General features: G+C 52.8%; 1 protein-coding gene across 2 annotated transcripts in view; it reads left to right on the top strand.

Moving 5' to 3' along the window:
- Positions 1-14,144, top strand: part of Gask1a (golgi associated kinase 1A) — a 40,646-nt gene extending 26,502 nt beyond the window's left edge. The window contains exons 2-5 of one of the 2 annotated variants that reach the window (XM_021257753.2): positions 4,317-5,579; positions 12,092-12,214; positions 12,929-13,032; positions 13,243-14,144. In XM_021257753.2, the coding sequence (XP_021113412.2) occupies positions 4,317-5,579; positions 12,092-12,214; positions 12,929-13,032; positions 13,243-13,258 (1,506 nt within the window). In that variant the 3' untranslated portion in view covers positions 13,259-14,144. The remainder of the gene's footprint in view (positions 1-4,316; positions 5,580-12,091; positions 12,215-12,928; positions 13,033-13,242) is intronic. The other variant, XM_004835080.4, reaches the window with a different exon arrangement.
- Positions 14,145-14,963: the final 819 nt, after the last annotated feature.

The raw sequence follows: 14,963 nt of genomic DNA, 5'->3' as shown, positions 1-14,963 counted from the left end.
CTTCCAGGAATGACTTTGAGATTACTCCTTACTTTTCAATTTCATTAAAGAGTTTGAAGAGTATTGATATCAGATCATCGGTAGATCTTGGAGAATTCAGCAGTGAATTCAACTGGACCTGGGCTTTTCTTAGTTGGTAGTGTCTTTATTACTACTTTAATTTAATGATATAGGATTATTCAGAATTTTTAAATATTCTTGTTTCAGCTTTGGTTCATATGTATTGAGGAATCTATTCATTTCTTTTGAATTCTCCAATTTATTAGAGTACAGTTTTCCAAAGCAGTTGCTAATAATCTTTTGGATTTCAGTAGTGTCCATTGCGACTTACCTTTTTCATTTCTAATTGCACTGATTTGTGTCTTTCCTTTTTTGGGTAAGATTGGCTACAGGTTTGTCTATTTTTTTTTTTTATTCTTTCAAAGAACCAATTCTTTGATTCACTAATTCTTTGTATTTTTTTAGTCTGCATTTCATTGATTTCTGCTCTGATCTTTATAATTTCCTTATTCTTACTAACCTTGGGTTTTGATTCTTCTTATTTTTCTCGATTAGGTTATTTGGGCTTTCTCTGTTTTTCTGATGTGGGCATTCACAGCTACAAATTCCCTTTTAGGACTGCTTCTGTCATATCTCATAAGTGCTGGTATGTTGTCTGGCACTATCTTTTGACTTTAAGAACTGTCTAATTTCTTCCTTGATTTCTTCTGTGACCCGTTGATTATTCAAGAGTAACATTATTTAATTTCTACATGTTTGCATAATTTCTGTGGTTTCTTTTGCCATTTATTTCTAGTTTCATTGTGCTATGATCTGATAATAGGCATGAGATAATTTCAATTCTTTTGCATTTATGTAAGCATGATTTATTGGCTAGTATGTGGTATATTTTGGAAAAAGCTCCATGAGCTGCTAAGAAGAATGTGTGTTATATTGTTGGGTGGAACATTCTGTAGCTCTAAAGTCCATTTATTTGAAGGCTTGGTTCAACTCTGATATTTCTTTGTTCATTTTTCTGTCTAGGTGATTCATCTATTTGTGACAGTGGGGTATTGAGATTCCCCACTATAATTTTGTTGATGTTTATCTGATCTTTATGTCCAGCAGTGTTTGTTTTATGGAGTTGAGGTGCGCTGGTGTTCAGTGTATATATGTTTACAATTGTTATCTCCTCTGTTGAACTGTTCCTTTAACCAATATGTAATGACTTCTTTGCCTCTTCTGATCAGTTTTCACTTGAAGCCCACTTTGAAAATAAGATAGCTACTCCTGCTCATTTCTGAATTTCCATTATGTGGCATAATGTTCTCTATCCTTTGATTTTTAGTCTATGAATTTCTTCTTGGGTTAAATGTGGTTTTTGTATACTGCCTTTTGGGTTTTGTTTTTCTTTTTTCTTTTTTTCTTTTTTTTTTGGTACCGGGGATCGAACTTGGGTCCTTGTGCTTGCAAGGCAGGTGACGGAACCACTGGGCTAAATCCCCAGCCCTGGGTTTTGCTTTTCAATCCATTCTGGCAAAGTATGTCTTTTGACTGGGGAGTTGAGGCCATTCACACTGAGAGTTATTACTGAAAGATATTGACTTATTCCTGTCATTGCATTAGTTTCCTTTTTCCTTTTGCTGATTCCCTCCTCCCCACCTTCTACACAACAGCTCGCCTTGATGGATGTATTTAATCTATTAGACCTTTTGGCTTTGTTAGCTTCATTGTTTCTTTCTAGGGTATTTTTAAGAAATTTAAGTGCTGGATTGGTAGTCATGAATTTCTTAAGGTACTCACTCTTTGTCATGGAAATACCTTCTTTATCCATCAGTTTTGAAAGACAGTTTTGCAAGATATATCAGTTTGGGTTGGAAATTGTTTTCTTTTAGGGCCTGAAACACTTCACTCCAAGCTCTTCTGGCCTTTAAGGTTTGTGTTGAGAAATTTGCTGTAGCTCTAACGGGTTTAGCTCTCTATGTGATTCATTGCTTTTCTCTAACAGCTTTTAAGATTTGACCCTGGTTTTGGACTTCTGAAATTTTGACTATGATGTGTTGTGGAGTTTCTTTTCTGATCATGGCAATTTGGCCTTCTATATGCCTCACTTATCTGTATGTTGAATTCTTTCCCCATATTTAGAAAGTTTTCTGCTATTATTTCAGTAAACAGGGGTTTTATGCCATTTGTGCTGTCTTCTGGTTTTTCACTAATTCTAATTAATCTTAGCAGCTTTTGGATCCATTTTTTTCTTGTTCTCTTGTTGTTTTTAAGATATCTCTGAATAAGTGGTCTCTAACAGCAGTCTTCTAGCTGTGACACTCTGTCCTCTATTGGTCATTTCTGCTGCTCATACTTTTAAAAGAATTTTAAATTTTTCTTTATATCTTTTTATGGCCTCTAATTCTTTGCTATACTGGTCATTAAGTTTTTTATCATTTTGTTTAGCTCAGCTAGGTTTTTATTAATGTCTTCTGTAAACTTGGTAATTGTTTTATTAAATCCATTATCTGTTTAGTTTTATCTTCTCTGAGCACACTGAGTATCTTATTGATCTACTTTTTATCTTCTTGATCTATTTTTAATCTCCTCTTATCTTTTCAAACAATTTGGCTGTGTGACTTTTCATTCTCTCTCCCTCCATCCCTCATGGATCAGCTTTGGGGGAGTAGGAAGTTTTGGGGAGCATTTTGTTGCCTTGTCTTCTTGTATTGTGTGTGTGTGTGTGTGTGTGTGTGTGTGTGTGCATGTGTGTGCATGCTTTACAGGTTGATTATGGTGGGAGACTTTGTTGCTAGTATGGAGGCCTCTTTACTTAGTGTCTGCTTTTCAGTGATGCACTCTGGGCATTGCTATCTATAGGCCTTTGTTTCTATCCCCAAATCCAGCCACCTCTGTTTATTTAGGAAGGGAAGATGCAATGTATTTGGTCCAGCACCCAGCTCTTTGGGAATTGGCAGCAATGTTGTTAATGACACAGAGACAATCCAGACACTGGAATAAAGAGAAGAACTATTAAGAGCAACAACTATGCTGCTGTGCAATAGCAATAAAATCAACAACAATAATAGCATCAAAGACAAGCTGGATATTGACATAATCTAAGAACATCTATAATTATAGTATAAACACTAAGGCAAATCAAATACTGACCTACAGGAACTATCTGCTAAGTACAACAACTATACTTCCACTAACAATAGGTCAGTATTCAATGGTAACAGTACAGAATTAACTTTCTAGCTGAGCGTTCATAACACTTAATGGTTATGTTAGTAAGGATAATCAGTGTGGAGAACCAGAAAATGGAAAAAGTAGAATTTGAAAGATTAATCAATGGAAGATGAGGAGAAATGAAAAGTGAGGTAAAGGATATTATTCAGTAAAAGGAAATTAATAGTATTAGGTAAAAGAAACAGAAAAGAACAGCCAAGAAAAAGAGAGCAAAATAAAGGGAAAATGAAAAATAATAAGAAAAGAATGGTTAAAGGAGAAAAGGAAAAAGGAGAAAAAACCCAAACCCTAAAACACCAATGATGAAAAAAGAAAGAAAGAAAAACTGAGTAGTAAAAATTCTTCTGTCTTTTTGAATGAGTGGTTTCTTTCTAAGGATTGGTAGTTCTGGAATCCAGCAAGTCACGATTTTCTTCTCCTAGTTTTAGGGCCTGTGGGTTTGTAAGGTGCCTCACTGCTCTAGAGGCACCTCTGTCCATACACCCTAGACTGTGGCAACCATCAAAGTTGAGGGATGTCCTTGCTCACTTGATGGATGGGGAAAGCAGTCAGACCACTGGTCTCTGCTGGATGCAGGCAGAGGGCTCAAGCAGACTTCTGCACTTGATGCCAGCACTTTTAGATCCAGCCACCTCTGAGAGTCACACTTACTGGATCTAGTCCAGAGGTGGCGAAAAACTATAGCATGTGTGTCACAGCCAGATGCTTGTTATCACTGAAAGTTCTAAAAGGTTTGCCATCTCCGGTCTAGTTTCTCACCATGCTAGTGGCAAGGGAGGCCAGGTAAAGTCATCCGTGCTTCACAGTGGGGACAAGTACAGGAAGAGTCCTCTGTGAGGGTGGTAGCTAGTGCTCTGTAGCTGTTTATCCAGAGAGGAGGTTGGGAAGTAGCAGCAAAGGTGCCCACGGGCAGAATGCGCTGGGCTCAGGAGTCCAATGCCACTGGCTGGCCACCACCTCCACTCTGGGGACTCCTCTCTGGCGTGTGTGTTTTCATGCCGCCAGGCATCAAGGTGCTCCGTTGTTTGTCCTCACTGTCCTGTGGGCTGGGGCTGTTACCCTTCCTAGGTCTCAAGTGGTCTTCTTGTGTCCCTCCCCAGGCGTCCTGGCTGTGGAGAAGGCTGCATGGGAAGAGGTGGACAGTGGTGGCTTTCTGCCTGTTGGTGACCCTGTTGGCGGTGACCATCACTTGCCTCCCCCGACAGCGTCCAGCCACCCACCCGGACCCTGGTTCCTTGGAACCCCAGGGAGACACTGGCACCCTCATGCCCCATGTTTGGCAGGTCCTGAGCTCCAGTCAGAGGCAGCGGATGAGGATGCTGGAGCTCAGGCAAGGCCAGGCTTGGCCTAGGAATCCAACCACTGTTGGTGCTGAGAAACAAGACCACAGGGGGCAAGCGGACAGAAGCAGGCAGCCCCCAGGAAGGGACAGCAAGCATCCAGGTAGAATCAGGAGGGATGTGACTTGGACAGGAGACCAAGGACTCCACACCCAGCGTCTTCTGAGAGAGGAAGAGGTCAGAGACTCAGGAGACAAAGGCCTGGCCCAGCCAGGGCACAAGGCTCCCATGGAGGAGATGCAGAATGACTCAGGCAGCCCAGGCAGCCGGCATGCATGGACCAATGGGGCAGCTGATGCCAGGCCGACCCCCTGGTTCCATCTGGCAGAAGGCAGGGGTCTGCTGGGAGTGGGGGACAGAGTCTTCATGGGTGGGAAGCAAACAGGGGACCCCATGCTGCTGTCAGGGGCCCATCCATGGCCTGGCTCTGTTGGGGACCTGCAGGGGTCCATGTGGTGTGACACTGAGCCGCTGGCTGGCCCAGGGTCTGATGGGCAGAGGCCCCCTTGGCTCACTGAGCATGATGTGCAGACACTGCAGCTGCTGGCCCAGGGTGAGGTGGTGGGCAAAGCCAGCGTCCCTGGTCATGGGCAGGTGCTGCAGGTGGAGCTGTCTGCTGAGGGCACCCACCGGGATGCGGCCCCTCCTAGGCTCAGCCTGCACTGCTCCCAGGGCCTCTGTGGCTTGATCAAGCGGCCCCGGGACCTGCTAGAAGTGCTGTCCTTCCACCTGGATCGTGTGCTGGGACTGTGCCGGAGTTTGCCTGCTGCAGCCCGCCGCTTCCGTAGCCCCCTGCTCCCCTACCGCTACACAGACGGCATTGCCAGGCCTGTCATCTGGTGGGCACCTGATGTGCAGCATCTGGAGGACCCGGAAGAGGACCAGAACTCTCTGGCCTTGGGCTGGCTGCAGTACCAGGCCCTGCTGGCACACGGCTGCAGCAGTGGGCCAGGCCAGGCCCCATGCCTGGGCATCCACCGAATTGAGTGGGCACGCCTGGCGCTCTTTGACTTCCTGCTGCAGGTAAGTGGGCAGGGATCTGGGGGCCTGGACTGTCCACTCAGGGTGGGTCGGCATGCTCCTTGCAGTCCTGGTTCCAAGACCACCAAGCACCTGTTTGTTATTTTTCTGCGTCCGTTCACTTATGCAGTGGAGTTGGAGCCATTTCACATCAACTCACACGAGCCGATGGCTAAGATATCCAGGATGTTGTGGTGCAGCTGTGAGCCCCACCCATTACCAACAAGAAGTTATGCAAGCTAACAAACAATTCTATTAGACAGAGGGGGCAGCCACTTTCTAATGGTTGCACTATGTGTTTGCTGCCAACTGTGCCCACGCAGTGACCTCTCCCTGTGGTATCTTTGCTGTGGCTGCTGTGCGGTGCTATGCCTGGCGCTGCCAACCCCACGCTCTCTCGGTTGATAGGGTTGATAGTGGAAACCTGACAGGGAGCGAAGGCTTATACCATGGAAATCAGAAAATGCTGCAAACCAGGGTTTCCCTCTGCTGCTGCCCATCTCCAGTCCACCACCCTTTATCACTTTATCTCTTTGAGTCACAAGAAATGGAGGTGGCTGTGTAATTTGATGGGGGCCGGGGGAGAAGCGGAGACAGTGAGAAAGGAGGACAGAGGTGGAGGGGTCACCAAGTCCAGCTTGGCCCGAGGTCCTGCCTCCTGCCATTCCGGCTGCTGTTGGAAGAGGCTCCCCTGTCCTTGGGTTCCATCAGGAAGTGGGCAGACCCCCGGGTCCTGACTGGGCTGCCAGGTCCCAGCGTGCTGTGCTGGGTGTGTCCAGGCCCGGTTCCCAAGAGCCTTGAAAAATCCCCAGGCCACATGTACTACTTTGGAGATTGCCCATAAAAATCCCACTTCCTCTGAGATCCTTTGGTGACACCAGGCCTCCATTCCCACAGGGTGGCAATCACCCAAGCTGAAGGGTCTGCCACCCTCTCCTTTGGCCACAGCTGCACCCCCATTGTCCGACAGCCATGGGCTCCTCCTGCTCTGTGATGGACAGGCTCCATGGGTACCTGGGCCTGACTCCTCAGCGGGACCCAAGTCCTGTTACCCGGCATAGCAACCAGCGCTGGCTTCCCTGTCCTGGGGCCCAACTCTGCCTTGTGGGTCTTGTCTCCAGGGCCCAGCCCGGTCTCTGGGCTCCAGCCTGGGCCAGATGAACCCCTGGTCCCATGGCCTCTGTGTGTGAGAGCTGAGCAGTGCCCAGGGCAGCGCCGTGCCCGGGTGAGCAGGCACTCAATCGACGCGCAGGGGCTGGCTCACCCCTGCTCATGGGACCCTCCGGGCGAGACTCTACGCTTATCACCCTTTAAAGTTGGGAAACTGAGGCCCGGCCAGGTGAGCCACTGGCCTGAGGTCACAGCTGGAGGACTGGGATGCAGCCCAGATGGTCAAGTCCACAGCCCGTGCTGTCCACAGGAGCTCGAGTCCAGCTGGCATGAACGAGGGCAGGAAGGGGACGCTGCGAGAGCCCAGGGTCTTGAGTGCCACCCAAGCTCCCCACAGAGCCCCTCTGTTCGAGTCCCTGGCCATGAGGCCTGCTGTGGGGACGAACGGCCCAGCCAAGGCCCACGCAGGTGGGCGGTGCAGTCAGATGCTGCCTGGCTGGGCTCAAGCAGCCTCTCCTCTGCCTGCTGGACACTGGCCAAGTCAAACACCCCTGTCTGGCCGATGCCTCCTTCCTAGAAGCCCTGGCCGGACTGTGGAATGGGGTTTCTGCACAGGAACGCAAGGCTGCTGCCGACCCAGGGCTGGGCACAACCCCAGACACCCTGCACTGCGGTGGTCCACACCCGTGTTCCTGGGCTCCCAACATACCACAGAGCTGGCCGTGGCAGAGCACACCAGTGCCACCCGCACATCTCCACTCACCAAACCCCTCGCTGGCCTCAGAGCCCCACGGAGTTAGTGATGGCTGCAAAGCTCTCCAAGCACAGGGCTCAGAGCCAGCTCTGTAGTTCTTGCTGCAGGGTCTGTGGGTCGGTGGGTGGCTAGCTCAGGACAGCTCTGCTTCTCCACTCTGCCGCCCGGCCCGGAGGAGCCACACAAGAATTTGCCCTTCGACTGGCAGAAGCCCAGGAGCTCAAGCAAACCACACAAGCAGCTGAAGATCTGCCAGCGTCACCTCTGCTACCATCCCATTGGCCACAGCAAGTCGGAGCCTGGCCCAGCGCCCGGGAAGAGCGGCTCTGCCCAGCTGGAGCGAGGGGAGAGGTTTGTGGACCGTGATCAAACCAGTCGTGCTGTGCTTCCCTCTCCAAACACACACGTCGAGCACTCTGCACACGTGCATGCAGGAGTGTCCGGGAGGAGGAGCCAGCTCAAAACCTCTGCTCCGCTTAGTGTCGGGGCTGCCTGCAGCCAGAGCTGCATTTCTTCTGGTGAAAGGCTCCTAGTCCTCCTCTGGGACAGTGAAGGCAGTGACCCCAAAGTCCCTTCCTTCTCTGGCTTCTCTCGGCACCAGCCTTGGCAGCCCCTTCCGGGCCTGGGGCGTCTGCGCCCGCCTTCCTCGTCAGGCTTCCTGCTTGGATGGCGTCTACCTCCTCACTGCTGTCACGTTTCTTTCATAGCAGCCATCTTGTTTCCGCCTGACTCTCATCAGCACATTATGTGATCATATTTACAAATAATCATCTGCTGCCATATTTACCCCGTCCTGTGTGTGTGTGTGTGAGACTCACTACAACATCCTCAGCACCTGACAAACAAAGCAAGCCCTTTGTTGAGGTTATATCTACATGACCCCCAAGCCTCATGAGCTTCTAGGTGGGGCTCTGGCAGCTGACTTGCTGTTAGGGAATCCTGTCTGGTGGAAGAGGCGGGTCACGGGGGCGTGTCCTGCAAAGGCTTCTCCTAGCCTCCCGCCCCTCCTCATTAGCTCCCTGCTGCTCTCCAGGACCCTCTGCCAGGCCTCCCCACCTTGAAGCCAACAGACTATGGACTGAAACCTCTACAAACTGTGAGCCAAGATAAACCTTTCCTCCTTTAAGTTACAGGTGTTTTCTAAATAAAATCTTTAATGTTGACCGTATATAATATTTAAAGTACAATGAATTTTCTTTTTTACTGTTTATGTATAGTTTACAAAATAAAAAAATCTTGTTACCAGAAAAATAAATAAATAAATGAATGAATTACAGGTGTTTGGATATTTTGTCCCAGCAATGAGAAAAGTGATTAAGACACCTAGGCTGATCCTACTTGAGTCCTTTCGAACGAATGAACGAACTTCCAGGGTCGCTGTACAGTTTTCCTTCTGAGCGACACTCCGTTCTGCATCCTCGATTCTCATTCCTTCCCACACAGCCCAAAGCATCCCAAGGCTGATGCCGTTTCTTCTAGAGCCCACAGAACAGTGGCAGAGGCAGAAAGGATGACAGTCATGACCCACCCCTGCCTCTGGCAGGTCAGTGACCCAGAACAGACCTGTGTGACAATGCTTCACACTGCTGCAGCATTTGCACGATATGCACAGCAGCTTGCATGTTACCTGATACCCACAATATAAAGGAGGAGAGGTTTTTGGCTTATGATTTGAGAGGGTGCAGTCCCTGGCTTGCGGCTCCGAGGCAGGAGCATCTTGGTGGAAGGGCCTGGTGGAGCAGAGCTGCTCACTTCATGGGGGCTGGGAAGCAGAGCCTGGAGGAAGAGGCCAGCAGGAGACAGACCCTCTAAGTCCCCCACAGTGACCACCTCTTTCAACTGGGCCTTCTCCTGGCTGCACACTCATCTATGAGCATCAGTGAGTCCACAGATAAGCACAGTGCTCCATGATCCTTTCTGGAAATCTGTCTGTCCAGGCAAGTCGATTAATTTGAGCACAGCCTACAGATGGGGAAACAGGCTTAAGAGGGCTCTGGAACCCTCCATCCTCCACTGGCTGGCTGGCTGCTCCCTGACTTGGAGCAGGGGAAGGATTTGGATTCCGTGGTTGGGAGAAATTCTCTCATCCTCTACTGCAGGACACTGACAAGGAAACACATGGCCACACTGGCCCCCTGCAGGCTGACTGAACTAATAGCAGGTGTTGGTAAGGGGGGTGGGAAAGGGGGCATCCTTATCCTGGAGCTGCAGAACACGAAGCTTGCCCTGCCTCGGACTTCCTGCTATGCATGACCCTAATCTCCTTGAGTCAGGTTTTCCTGTGCCTCGTGGCTGCAGAAACACGTGCTGCCAGAGGGGCTTCCTGGTGTGGCCACCACATGACCTGAGACAGGCAGGGGTGGGGAAGCAAAACGATCCAGAAACAGATCCACAGGCTGCAGAGAGTGACTGGAATGGAAAACGGAAGTGCTGACCGCCAAGACTCACTTGGGGCTGGAGGACCAGCCGTTGGGGCACACAGAACAGGGTCAAGGACTGGACGAGACCAGCAGGTGCTGGCCTGGTCTTGACGATGTCCTGGGCAGCTTGAGCCTCGCTCTGCACTGAACCTCGCAGCAGTGCTGGTGGCCATGCGATGGGAATGTTGGTCCCGAAGAGCCTGGCCCCTGGCCCCCTGGAGCCCCCGGGGAGGGACTGGGGTCCCAGGTGCAGTGGCACAGAGCACTCCAGCAGTCACCGGGCTGTGACACCGGTGTGCAACCCCACAAGGCCCGGGCTGGGCTGCTCCCGGGGAGGGATGCTAATCTCCTGGCACTTTCCGTGGGCTGCACGGATGGGCTGTGCCTGTCCCAGGCCAGAGAGCTCCCTGCCTTGAGAACCGAGGGCGGGCACCAAGGGCACCTACAAAAGTCTCAGCAACCAAGCATGGGGAGCCCGGGGCAGAAAACCCAGGGGGACCCTGAGTCCAGCAACACGGCAGCTGGCTGGCTTTGGTGAGAAAAGTGTGCAGCGGGCAGGACACTGAGGTCCCCCGGGCAAGGCTCCAGGAAGCCCGGGGAGTTGGGCAGGAGGGAGGCCGGGAGTGCGGGTCTCTTCTCACGTTGGGCCTGGCGTGCAGAGGACCAGTGAGGACGCCAGGGTCAGTCGGCAGCAGGGAAGGCTTATGGGTCCCCGAGGAGCAGTGTGAGGACAGGCGGCCACTGACAGAGATCCCAGGCAGGCGCCGCTGTGGTGGGGGAGCCCTCAACACTGCCGGAGGAAGCAAGAGACAGCCCAGCTGCACCAGGGCAGTGGTGGCCCCGTGGCCCCTGGGTGCCCACACGCTCCAGCTCTATCTCCAAGCCACAGACGTGGTTCTGCTTTGGCCAGCTCCCTTCCAGTCCCCCTTCCTATTGCTTGTTTGTTTGGAGACCCGGAGGTTGGGCACCAAGGGAACCCATGAAAGTCTCAGCAACACAAACGAGGGACACACTCATCCGATTCCGTCCCAGCTGTGCTGAGTTTGCAAAGACGACCTCGGGCACGTCGAACTCCACGGCCCTGAGAGTGAGAGGAGTTGGCAGGGCCGCCGGCCTCCCTGCACGCGTGCCGGAGGAGTGGTGAGGGGAGCGACGGCGGTGATGCCGGCCACCTGGCCGCCGGAGTGGCGCTTTCTTCTGACACCAGTCCCCTGTCCACTGCGTCCTGGCCGGCCGTCTGGTTAGATTCTCCCACTTCTACGGAGTCAGTCAGACCCACAGGACGGCTCCTGCCAGCCAGTCCAGGTCTCGGGTCGCCTGTCCTGCTGAGGGACGGAGTCACAGCCAGATCTCGCAGGAGCTCTCCGGGAATCAGCAGTCTGAGGGAGAGACAGTGCTCTGGAAACACTTGCCTCACAGGGAACGTGCACAGCCAGGTGAAGGGCGGGCGGGGAGGTCGGGGGGGTCCTAGGCACAGCTCTGTCCCTGTGAGTTTGGACAGAGGGCTCCATGCAGAAGCTGAAGTTCGGGGCGCTGTGGGAGCCGGGTACCGCCTCACGCTGTGGGATGAAGTGGGCGAGGGTTCTGTCCCAGGAAGCTGCCCTGGGTGGGGGCCCTCAGATCCTGCCAGGACGAGCGGGGGGGGGTCAGCTGCCCTGGGCTCGCTGTGGGCTCTGACCCGGCTCTGACCCGGCTCTGCCACCCCTGGCTCCGCCCTGACACGTCCCTCCAGCGCTCCAGTCCTCGCTGGCGTCTTCTTTCCCAGAGGTGTCCCAGGTGCCCTGCAGAGCTCCACAGAGTCGGCAGAGCAGGGTCCCCCGGGGGACACAGGCACACCAGCCCCATCTCACAAGCCCTGAGTGAGTCCTACCCTCCTCGTGCCTCGCGCCACCCAGGATCAAAGCTCAGCCCTCACCAGCACCCAGGAGACAGGGGGAGCAGAACAGGTCGCCCTTGGCTCCTGCTGTCCCTGCATGTGCCCTCCCTCTCTAGGCCTCTCCCCTCTCACAGCAACAGGCTACCTTTTTTGTCTCATGCCAAACAAGTCCTCCTACACCTGGACCTCCTGAGATCACCTTTGGCCCTAAGCAGTAATGGAGACGGATGGGTGAGCAACCGTGTGGATGACCAGTGGCCCAGGGGAGCATGGCTGGACTGAGGCAGGAGCTGGGTGGAGACCCCCCTATGGCTGGAGGCGGCCCTGTTGCCCCAGGGGCTGGCTGTCCCCACAGGTGCATGACCGGCTGGATCGCTACTGCTGCGGCTTCCAGCCTGAGCCCTCAGACCCCTGTGTGGAAGAGAGGCTTCGAGAGAAATGCCAGAACCCGGCTGAGCTGCGGCTGGTGCACATCCTGGTATGGACCCTGAGACTTGTCCCCCAGGCCTGGGTCTGCTGTGTCCTGCAGCGATGCTGTGGCTGAGGTGCTGCACCGGTTTTTCCGATCCTGTTCTTCCCCCCCGCCCCCCCCGCCCCCCGCCAATGGTATTTCTCGAAGCCACACTGGAGAAAACAGGCCAGATGGAGCTTGGGGGTGTGGGTGAGGTGGGCAAGGGCTGGGCCCCCAAGAAACTCCAGGGAACCCCATGGCTTCTGGAAGAGGCATCTGAGGACTGGGCCTCAGAATGGGGCGCTCCCAGCCACACCTCATTCTTAAGGCACCCAGGAATTCTGTTAGTCTGGGGACGGCCTAAGGCAGACTCCCGTGGAGTGGCGCGTGGCCAGGGCTTTCCAAGGTAAAGGACATTGCCCGGCCCGAGGCACAGGTGGCAGAGGGTGGCGGTGGGATGAGTCGAGGGCGAGAAGGCCCCCTGCCCCGCCCTGGCCCCGGGGTAGCTGTGACCTGTGCACGTGGCTTCACCTTTCCACACCTGTTCCTGTCACGGGTGACACGAGTGCTTCCTCCTGAGGTCGCGGGCAGGGTTCAGAGATAAATAATACCTAGGAGGCACTTAGCACAGCACCCAGTGCAGGGGAGGTGCTCAGCCACAGGGACTGTCTGGACACGCAGGGTGGGCTGCCCACCACCTGCTCCCGTGCCCACCGCCTCTGCCCATCTCCTTCCTCCAAGGTCCGGAGCAGTGACCCATCTCGCCTGGTCTACATCGACAATGCCGGCATGCTTCAGCACCACAAGGACAAGCTGAACTTCCGGCTGCTGGAGGGCATAGATGGGTAAGGGGCCCAGAGACGGGGTGGAAGCCCACTCTACTGGACCTGGGCTTGGGGCAGGGGGTGCTGGGAAGCCCAGAGCTTGCTCCCCGGGCACCACAGCCAGAAGCCTCTTGGGCCCAAGCCACACGCCCAGCCTTCTGGAGCTCATGCTGGCCCTGCCTGGGTGGCAGGGGTGACCTGTCAGGTCTTTCTGTGTGCTTTTTCCTGCAGAGGGTCAGCAGGGTGACCTGGGGACTTCACAGGCTGACTTGGCCTGGGCAGGCTGCCCACCTGCCTCACCTTCATCGGGACTCTCTGAGGTCACTTTGCCTTTCCTGTCGTGGGCTCCAGGTTCCCAGAGGCAGCTGTGCGGGTCCTGGCATCCGGCTGTCTACAGAACCTGCTGCTCAAGTCCCTGCAGATGGACCCGGTGTTCTGGGAGAGCCAAGGCAGGGCCCCGGGGCTGACACGGGTCCTCCAGACCCTGGAGTGGCGGGGACAGGTCCTGCTGGAACACATCCGGAAGCACAACCTCACGCTCTTCCGGGATGAGGACCTGGAAGCCACCACTGCCCAGGCAGGCCGGCTCAGCCGCTGGGTGCCATGGGATGTGACCCTGAGCTGACAGCATCCATCCTGATGGCCAGGCTTCCTCGGTGCTAGAAAGCAGGACATGTGGGCATCACCTGCTCTGAGTGGCAGAGGTGGGGCCGGGCTTGCCCTTCTGCCTTCTCAGGGCTGCCTCCATCCTCCTGCACTCCTAAATGGCTCCAAGGGCGCTCTGGAAACTGCACCACACACCTACACTGGTGCACTGCCTGTGTGCACGGGGCAGGGAAGCAGCAGTGTGCCGTGCATGCACCGCACACAACACAAAGTCAAATAAAGGGTCTCCGGGAATACCTGTGGCCCCAAGTGCTGAGAAATTAGGCACTAAGCATTTGTCTTCGTGGGCTTTCAAAGTTCAATTCTTAGTTGTTTCTGGCTTAAAAATTATAAATACATGCTCCCTAAAAAGAAGTTTGCAAATTATAGCATAGAAGACAAAAAGTGAAAGTCCTAGAACCCCCTAGAGATGTGTATGTGTGTCACACTCACACTACATGCAAATTAAAATAACATCATGCTTGTCAGTTTCCTGGTTTTACTTTACTGACTCCATCTGGACTGGCTACTTTTTGTTGCCGATTCCAGGGAATCTCGGAGGAATGTGCTGTCTGTACTCAGCCTTCCCCATGAACATGGACATTTAAGTTGCAGACACTGCTGCTGCGGACATCAGGGCTTCCACACACAGACTTCTGGGTCAAAAGGCCTGGCACTTGACAGACACTGAACTGCTCTGAAATGTGTCCATTTACATTCTCCATGAGCGCAGAGAATGGATTAGTTCCCTTTGCCCTCACCAACACTTGATCTTCTCAGAGTTGTTTTTTAAATAAATATGGGGGAAAACCTATTTTAAAGACTGCATTTCTGGAGCTGGGGATTTAGCTCAGTGGTTCCACCACCTCCCCCTAAGCACAAGGACCTGAGTTTGATCCCCGGTGCCAAAAAGAAAAAAAACAAAGAGTGCATTTCCACTCTCACAAGTGAAGTTACCTATGCACAAGTCTCGAGCCTTCTCTGGGTGCTGCCAATTTGCTCGAGATCTCTGGACGTAATTAGTGTGGTCTCGCGCTCGCCTGTGGGAGACCTGGTGGCTGCGTTCTCGTGCAGTCTGTTACATGTGTCTTGACTTTGGAGTCTGCCAGGTGGAAGACTCTGAGTCTTCCTAGATTCATGCCTGCTTAGAAAGGCTGTCACTGCTTCAAGCTTGTTAAAATGCTCTTCACGTAGTTCTGCTTTTATAGTCACTCTAAATCCATAGGAAATTTAGATTTGAGAGCAGTCTGAGTTAGGGATCTGACTTGTTCCATCCTCCCCCGAATGGACACCCAGCTGTTCCACAT

The sequence above is a fragment of the Heterocephalus glaber genome, unplaced genomic scaffold (genome assembly GCF_053883595.1).
Source record: "Heterocephalus glaber isolate CG9 unplaced genomic scaffold, H.glaber_assembly_v1.0 deba00001175, whole genome shotgun sequence".
NCBI classification, from domain to species: Eukaryota; Metazoa; Chordata; class Mammalia; order Rodentia; family Bathyergidae; genus Heterocephalus; species Heterocephalus glaber.
The sequence above is the reverse complement of the archived record's forward strand: the minus strand, read 5'-3'. Positions and strand labels throughout refer to the sequence as shown.